The 9094-nt window shown below is 35.9% G+C and overlaps 1 protein-coding gene across 1 annotated transcript in view; it reads right to left on the reverse strand.

Moving 5' to 3' along the window:
• Window positions 1–255: 255 nt before the first annotated feature.
• LOC107656871 (serine/threonine-protein kinase D3-like) overlaps window positions 256–9094 on the reverse strand; it is a 29431-nt gene continuing 20592 nt past the window's right edge. The window contains exons 10-17 of the mRNA XM_016444821.1: window positions 8063–8115; window positions 7752–7824; window positions 6639–6745; window positions 6336–6497; window positions 3864–3962; window positions 3397–3664; window positions 2127–2212; window positions 256–2040 (exon numbers count right to left, since the gene is read on the reverse strand). Coding sequence (XP_016300307.1) covers window positions 1867–2040; window positions 2127–2212; window positions 3397–3664; window positions 3864–3962; window positions 6336–6497; window positions 6639–6745; window positions 7752–7824; window positions 8063–8115 — 1022 coding nt within the window. The 3' untranslated portion in view covers window positions 256–1866. The remainder of the gene's footprint in view (window positions 2041–2126; window positions 2213–3396; window positions 3665–3863; window positions 3963–6335; window positions 6498–6638; window positions 6746–7751; window positions 7825–8062; window positions 8116–9094) is intronic.

Below are 9094 nucleotides of genomic sequence, written 5' to 3' on the forward strand. Positions count from 1 at the left end.
ATGATTTATAAGCTTTTGTACCACTGGGGACCTCAATTTAGGTCCCCACCGTGACACGAGTCCCCATGAGTCTGTGTGTATTCAGGTTTAGGTCCCCACCAGAATATATAAACCTGTACACACACACACACACACACACCAGCCGTACAGACCCACAACATCAGATGCTTAACCCAGCCAGTAAAACCTGCCATATGAAACTCCATTTTTTTGACACAAAGTATATATAAGAATATTGATATTTAAATGCTCAGTTTTATTATCAAAACATATAATGCAATGCAATACAGTGATGATTGACTTGTGAAGCACAGCAAGTTGCCAGAACCGATATTCGTCTTGTTCACACAAGATCTGTAATCAAAAATATAGCAGTACTTTTGTGTAAAGGGCTGTATGTGTGAAACTCCTCATGATATTCTGGTGCAGACATGCCCAGGTCTATTGGGTCTGCTGATCATTTCATGACCTGCAAAAATGTCAAAAACTTCATTTTGTCAGACCTCTCCTCCACCATCAGCAAATCCAAAACCTTGAATAATCACCCCAAACACATGGAGTGTATAGCTTTTATTGAACCAGTATGTACTAAAATATACAGAACACTTACACTTGCCAATCCAGCGGCAACATCATGATTCAGAGGAATCCTCAATCTGTTTCTCCCATATTTCATTGTGTATGGTACAGTTTTCATTTCATGGACAATGAAAATAAACTACTTAAAAATGGCTTCTTTTCCCATCATATTTGCTCATTTTCACTATGTTGTGTGTGTAGAGAGGATCCAGCTTAATTTGAATATTGTAGGTGGTTTGTACAACAACAAAAAGTCCATTACCAAAAATATTTTTCAGATTTTCCAGTTCTGGGATTCATAGAAAGGTTCATTCTTGAGTACAATACATACCATATAAAAAATTAAAAAAAGAATATAACACTGTTCATCTTCTTCTAATAAAAGTTGTTAGCAGTTATTTTCAATACATTACTTTTTTGTATTAAAAGAGCTTTGCTAATAAGTCAAAGCTTTCTCACAGTAGGCTTTTGACCGACACATCTTTCTGCACTGCTTAGCTGCTATTAGATTTTAAGACTGCAGTACGAGGAATAAATAAACAGAATGGCTCTGAGAACATCAGCTCTAAAACGACGTAAGAACAAGAGTCACGATTGACGCGAATGTCTTTGGTCCGCTGAAGATAATATCTCCCATTCCTTCCCATTCAGAGCTTAAGTGTAGCTGTCCGACACAAGCGCCATCTTCTGGATTCTTCAAGAATGGTGTGCTGTTACGTCACATAATTCGTTTAATTGTACCAGCTGCAGTGGTTGTATTGTTTAGTGCAAAAAAACGACCCTTTTGAAATCATTCAGTCTCCTGTGTAACCTATATTTAAGGACAAAACGAATTAGAAAATCATAGAATAGGAATTTCAAAAACGCACGTTCCAGTTTGATGCTTTCAAAATGAAACTACTATAAACGACTGCATCGTTCTCCCCAATATTCACATCTGTTACTAACCTTTATATTATTGTAACACGAGTTTCTGACATTCAGAACACACACCTCAATAAGAAACAAACATAACAGCACCGTTTGGAAAAGAAGAGTCATTAAGACTTCTGAATGCACTCCCCGCGAATACTGCATTTCCACGCTCTGAAACAGCATTCATCTTCATTAGCAGTGTGGATGACTCTTGTTGACATCCAGAGAGCGGTCGACCTCGCTGGCTTTGTAACAGTTTGCTCCCCTCAAAGTCTGCTTCAGATTGCTGATGCGTTTCAATCTCCATAGCAACAGACCATTAACAGGTCCTGCCTTCATCTGACCTTGTTTTCAGTTCGGCTCATATGGCCACTAGGGGTCCTCGTCCATATCATCGAGGTTTGGAGCCATGATGAAGTGCTTCGGATACACCAGACTGTGCTCGTAAGCGTACTTTTCCCAGCGTGCATCGTCGCTCTCGTGAGTAATGTAGCGTTCCCCTCGGCGCGTCTCAAACTCTCGCAGATCGAGCCACGTCTGGTAGTCCTGGGGCAGTGCAGACATGTATAAGTTGAGGTATAAAGCTCTAAAACATTCAGAGAAGCCGTTTTGCAGGCTTTTAGGTTCCTTACCTGTAGCCACGGATGACTGAGGGTCTTGTCCACGCTGTATCGCTTCCTCATCTTGACTTGGAGAAGGTTGTTGATCAGATCTGTAGCTGTAGAGTTCAATTGGAGATTGTGGACATAGATAGGATGGTTAATACATGATCAGAATGTTACAATATTACAGATCTGGGCCACATTTCCAAAGAGATCAATCTGTACCCTTACATAAATAGTGTGCTGTTGGTGTACTTGTTTTAACCCCAAAATGAGAGTATACATCTAGTGTACTTTATATCTCTGATAAGTACATAAAATGTTCTTTCTCATAATTCTTCATTTTTTCTCATTCTCATTAAATTCTTCATCATCCATAGCAACAAGATCAACCCCGCCCTTTCTCTTAGCTTAAGATTTCTCCCAATTCCTAGTAAAAGTTTTGTAAATAGGTTTTAAGAGGAAACTCTTAGCTAAGAACATTTACGGAGTATAATTCAAAGTGTGCTTCCATAAACTACTAGAAAGTGGGCTAGAAGTATATAACTAATAGTATACCTATAAGTTCACAGTATACTTCACAGCAACACAAAAGAAAAACGTAAAGCCAGTTTAGTCCCAAGAAGTATTGGAATACTGGAGTATATTACTAGTCCAATTGGACTTGTAAACTGAAAGTCAGTGTCACATGATTCTTTTTGGTGCTCAAGAAACATTTCTTATTTTTATCAATGCTGAAAACAATTGTTCTCCGAAAAAACCGTGATAGATCAGGATATTTAGAATGGTAATATAGTAATACAAAATAAGTATAGAGCTGTTATGTAAGTTTCTTCACACAACGTTCAACAATAAATTCAACTATTGTAATGATGAATTTGAGTATAATTGCTCCAACAAAAATAAACCCAACTATAAAACTAAACATGTAATGATGTGAAACACAGAGACAGAGAAATGACATTTATAGTCTGGTAGAGGAGTGTGACAGACTGAAATTGGGAGAGGCTGATATAATCTCTCAGGTCCTGGGCAGAAAGAACTATTCTAAACAGACGTGGGGGTGGACAGTCTGCGCGCTGTCTGACAGACATCTCCCTCTTTCTTCAGACAAATGAAAACATCTTATCCGTCATGCACTACTGCCTATTTCTTCCAAAAATGTACAAAACCAGTTTATATTTTGGTTTACTCTCAGCAACTGCAACTGCTCTGTAACAAAAACACGGTGGTGCTGAGAAAACAGGTTAATTCTTTAGTTTAGAAAGTAGCTTGAAATCAGTAAAGTGTGACTGCTTACCTTCTGCAGAGATCTCTTTCCAGGGTGTTGGTGGGTACATGAAAGCTGCGTTCTGGATTTGGTCGTTAATGTCCTCGTCCTCATTAAAGGGGAAGGTGCCACTCAAACTGACATAGATAATGACTCCCACTGACCACATGTCCAGGGAACGGTTGTAGCCTTTACTGCGCAGCACCTCTGGGGCCAGATATGCTGGTGTGCCCACCACTGAGCGCCGAAAAGATTTTTCCCCGATGATCCGAGCAAACCCAAAGTCACACAATTTTACCTGAAACAAGAGAGTGATCTCATTGAGCAAGTGGTCTAATTTGCTCAAGTTTTGTCACAGGAACTCACAAGTATTTACTTGAAGGCTAAATTATTTAACTGTTCTCTTTTCGTCAACTCAAACCCCTAGTTTGGGAAACCCGGTGCTTATTATATGGTGATTTTTTTAAGGGTAATGTGTTTTATTCACTGTTGTTTACCTGAGGAAACGGCTCCGCAGATGCCAACAGCACATTTTCTGGCTTCAGGTCACAGTGAACAATGTTCTTGAAATGGAGATGTCGCAAAGCCACAAGGATCTATGACAGCAAAGCAGTCACTTAATTGCATGCAGGTATCAGCTGGATGGTCTGTCAAAAGCTTTATCTGGCCATCAATATAATATGACTGACTGACTGACTGACTGACAGACAGACCGATAGATCGATAAGACAGACAGACAGAAAGATCGATAGATAGATAGACAGACAGACAGACAGAGAGACCGATAGATGGACGGACGGACAGACGGATAGATAGATAAATAGACAGACAGACCAACGGACGGACGGATGGACGGACGGATAGACAGAGACAGATAGATAGATATATAGATAGATAGATAGATAGATAGATAGGTAGGACGGACGGATGGCTGGACAGATAGATAAATAGATAGATAGATAGATAGACAGAGAGACAGACAGACCGATAGATCGACAGACAGACTGACGGACGGACGGATGGACAGACAGATATAGATAGATAGATAGATAGATAGATAGATAGATAGATAGATAGATAGATAGATAGATAGATAGATAGATAGATAGATAGATAGATAGATAGATAGATAGATAGATAGATAGATAGATAGATAGATAGATAGATAGATAGATAGATAGATAGATAGATAGATAGATAGATAGATAGATAGATAGATAGATAGATAGATAGATAGATAGATAGATAGATAGATAGATAGATAGATAGATAGATAGATAGATAGATAGATAGATAGATAGATAGATAGATAGATAGATAGATAGATAGATAGATAGATAGATAGATAGATAGATAGATAGATAGATAGATAGATAGATAGATAGATAGATAGATAGATAGATAGATAGATAGATAGATAGATAGATAGATAGATAGATAGATAGATAGATAGATAGATAGATAGATAGATAGATAGATAGATAGATAGATAGATAGATAGATAGATAGATAGATAGATAGATAGATAGATAGATAGATAGATAGATAGATAGATAGATAGATAGATAGATAGATAGATAGATAGATAGATAGATAGATAGATAGATAGATAGATAGATAGATAGATAGATAGATAGATAGATAGATAGATAGATAGATAGATAGATAGATAGATAGATAGATAGATAGATAGATAGATAGATAGATAGACCGACCGATAGATGGACAGACGGACGGACGGATAGACAGACAGACAGATCGATAGGTCGACAGACAGACCGATAGATTGACAGACAGACAGACGGACGGATGGATGGATAGACAGAGATAGACGGACGGACGGACAGAGATAGACAGACAGACAGACAGACAGATAGATGATAGATAGATAGATAGATAGATAGATAGATAGATAGATAGATAGATGTGATTTCTCCCCAGTATGAAAACATACTACATGCTCTAGATGAGCAGCTAACAGTTTCATATTACAGTACAGCTTTCAAGCTTTCTGGACTGATAGACTGAGAGTAATGCCAGTAACATATTTAGGAGGCATGCTGTGCGAATTAAAGGTTAGTTTAATATTAAAGTTTTAATAGGTAAAACAGGCAAGAGGAAATGTAAAAACACACGCTTAAGAATCATAAAAACACCAAAAACAAAACTCATGTCCATCAGGACTTCATTCAATCTCATATCACATTACTGTTCAAAGGTTTGGGGTTAGTAACAATGTTTTTAGTAACACAACTTTTTCTTTTTCTTTTTTTTTAAAAGAAATTAATACTTTAATGCAGCAAGAACATTAAATTGATGTCATCAAAAGTGACAATAAAAACGTATAAATAAATAAATGTTTAGCATGTCAGTGACACTGAAGACTGGAGTAATGATGCTAAAACAAATTCAGCTTTGCATCACAGGAATACATTTCATTTTAAAATATATTCACATAGAAAACAGTTATTTTTTAATTGTAATAATATTTCATAATATCACTGTTTTTACAGTATTTTTGAGCAAATAAATGCAACACTGGTGAGCTTAAGAGACTTCTTGCAAGAACATTAAAAAATCTTACTGACCCCAAATTTTGAACAGTGGTGTATGAATGCTTGGTTTGATAGGATGCGAGACCAACACCACTGACATCGGGCATTGGGCTACATGTCGAGAACAAACATGGATGCAATCACAATCATTAAACATTGCCATTTATATTCATTGAAACAGAAGCATCTTAGCCACATCACAGCAGCTCTGTGGCTTCAGATCCATGACTAATAGATGAGCTCTCGTGGCCCCCAGGGGCCCAACTGCTCAACCCACAGACTCGCCGCTCTAATTTAGCTCTAGATGAGATCCAGACTACTGCCTCATCGAAACAAAATGCACTTCAGAATACAAGAGATAAACATGAAAAATAGGATTTGCAAGGACAGAAGAAAACAAAGATATTTGCAAACCTGTGTGACCAGAAACTTGGTGATGCGCTCTGGAAGTTTGCTCTTCTCACTGGACAAGATCATCTCCAGCATGTCACCGTGGAGTTTCTCCATGACAACAAAGACTCTCTCTGGAGTCTCAAACATACACTCCAGGTTTACAATGCCAGGATGATGCAAATTCTGTAAGAAAAGAACAGCAGTCACATATTAAACATATTAAAGAGGACCACTTGTCTCCAGCATTATGAAATAAGGAAGACACTGTTTGAGTGGTATCTACAGCCACAATTTCTCAATAATCAAATTAAAAAGACTGATCACCTGTAAAATGGCAACCTCATTTCTCAGCTGGCTCTCCTGTTTGGTGGGGAATCTCATTTTGTCTATTACTTTGATGGCCACATCTCTGCCTGTTTTTCTATGTTTCCCTTAAAACAGATAAAGGGGATATATAAACTCTACAAAATACACCCAGACAGAGCCGACAGGATAAGAATTACACAACTGATATAATATAATATAATATAATATAATATAATATAATATAACAAAGTAACGCGGGGTAAGTTGTAACACACGTGGTTTAATATGTCGGCGCACTGCCCACTAGGCTATTGGCGCCAACTACTTTAATAAATTTTAATGTTAAACGATGAGAAACAGGTGAATAAATAGTGACAGTCAATGTTTAATGTTAAGAAATTATTATTTCAAGACATGTAAAGCATGTTTGCAATGTGTTCATTGTCAAACTATAATATAATAAAGAAAACTACATTTTCCACTGTAACCACCCTAAAACTTAAACTATGATGTATTATTATTTTTTTTTTAATGAAATATTTTTACACTTAAAAATATTGAGTAATATTTAAAGCTATGAAATTAATGAAATACACCTTATAAAAGTAGTAAATTTGGTACCACGACAAAACTAATAGATCCAATGAGTTAAGGTAACTCAAATACATGAGTAAGCCAATTTTAAAATCAGTATTTATGAGTGATGTAAACAAACAAACAAACACAAAATAGCAACTAATTTCAACATATTACTCTCCATATCAAAGCATGCTGGGAAAAGCAGATTTCCCTCTCTTTGTGCGATTGTTCATTGTGTACAGCTTACTTAATTTCTTAAACTGTGGTTAAAGATGAAGAAAATTAATTATGAAATAAGTAATAATTGCAGTTCTTGAAACTGATCAGTATAATTTCTACAGTCTCAAATATTTGGATTCAAATTTAACAAAAAAAAAAATTAAGTATATATGAAAAATATAATTTGCACATCAAATACCAGTTTGTTTTTGTGAAATATATGAAAATAACAAATGTAAACTTAAGTGATATCCAGAGATTGTATTAAGGTAGTATAGTTATTTATTACTGGTATATTCACAAAGCCACTGCATTATTTTTTTTAGAGTGTACCTCCATAAACGATGCCAAACTGTCCAGAACCCAACACTTCATCAGCAAAGATCTGATAGATTGAGCTGATGTCCTAAAGATGGAGCAAAAAATAAATATTAAAATCAAATATAATTTCACCAATACATTCAATCCAAATACAATTTCTCAGTCTACAGTTAAATTAATAACCCCAATTTTTTTTATTTCGTCTCTCAGTTCTTCACTCTTGCGGTGTGGCTTGACCATGGACATGACTGAACATGCAGAAGTGTGAATAAAGAGAGTGTGTAGTTGTGAAATATTTTCGGTAAACACAGTCAGACACTCACCACATTTTCCTGGATTTGACTGTTAGATACAGAAATGCTGATGGACAGTTCCTCTGCAATACACATACAGTTAGATTAGCTTTGGCATTTCATCTGGGTAATGTTCAAATGTCAAATCTGGACGTAGGAAAATATGAAGCAGACAAAAATATATATACTGTATATATATATATATATTTTCCACTTTCAAGGCAAGTTCATGTTTTACTGCAGAAGCTGACAAGCGCCCTTGTTGTTTTTGAACAGAAGCCGTTAAGTCCATTTTAGCGAATCAGCGCGCTGTATTCAGGTCAGGTGACAAGTAGGGATGGGCGATACCACTTATTTTGTTTTCGATGCGATACCGATATTTTTCAAGGCAGTATCGTTGATATCGATACCGATACGATACTTCTGAACTAAACTTTTAAATGATTAAATGTATTCAGTTATTAAATTACTAAGAGTAAAACACATTTTAACATTCAATACACCTTAATTGTAATTTATTAGGTTATATTTTTGTTTACACATGGTTCAAATGTGTTTTTGTTTACACATGATTCAAATCTACAAATACTACAGTTGAACTATGGTCATTTTAGTAAAACCATGGTTCATTATCATAAGGGACTGCCAGTGACAGGCTTTTGCATCCATAAAATGCAACCTTTTTGTTCTGACAGTGTATAATATAGATCATGTTCTATTCTGTAATGTTAATAGAAATCTATTAACATTACAGAATAGAACATGATCTATATTATCTTTCAACGTTCAATTTAAATAAATGTAATTGTACAAACTATGTAGGCTACGATTTCAATTTGTTTATTGTGAAATAACTCAATATTATTATTTTAAATAAACAAAATCACTGGTAAATAAAACACACACCTTAGTATCGATATTCTTAGTTTGAGTATCGATACTTTCGATACTTGCGTCAGTATCAATATATCGATACTTAGGATCGATACTCCCATCCCTAGTGACAAGGCTACTTTCACTTTGAAAAGACGTGCTAGCTGAGAGGAGTTTCGTCAAAGCTGA

This window comes from Sinocyclocheilus anshuiensis, unplaced genomic scaffold, assembly GCF_001515605.1.
Source record: "Sinocyclocheilus anshuiensis isolate Anshui unplaced genomic scaffold, SAMN03320099.WGS_v1.1 scaffold3176, whole genome shotgun sequence".
Taxonomy (NCBI): Eukaryota; Metazoa; Chordata; class Actinopteri; order Cypriniformes; family Cyprinidae; genus Sinocyclocheilus; species Sinocyclocheilus anshuiensis.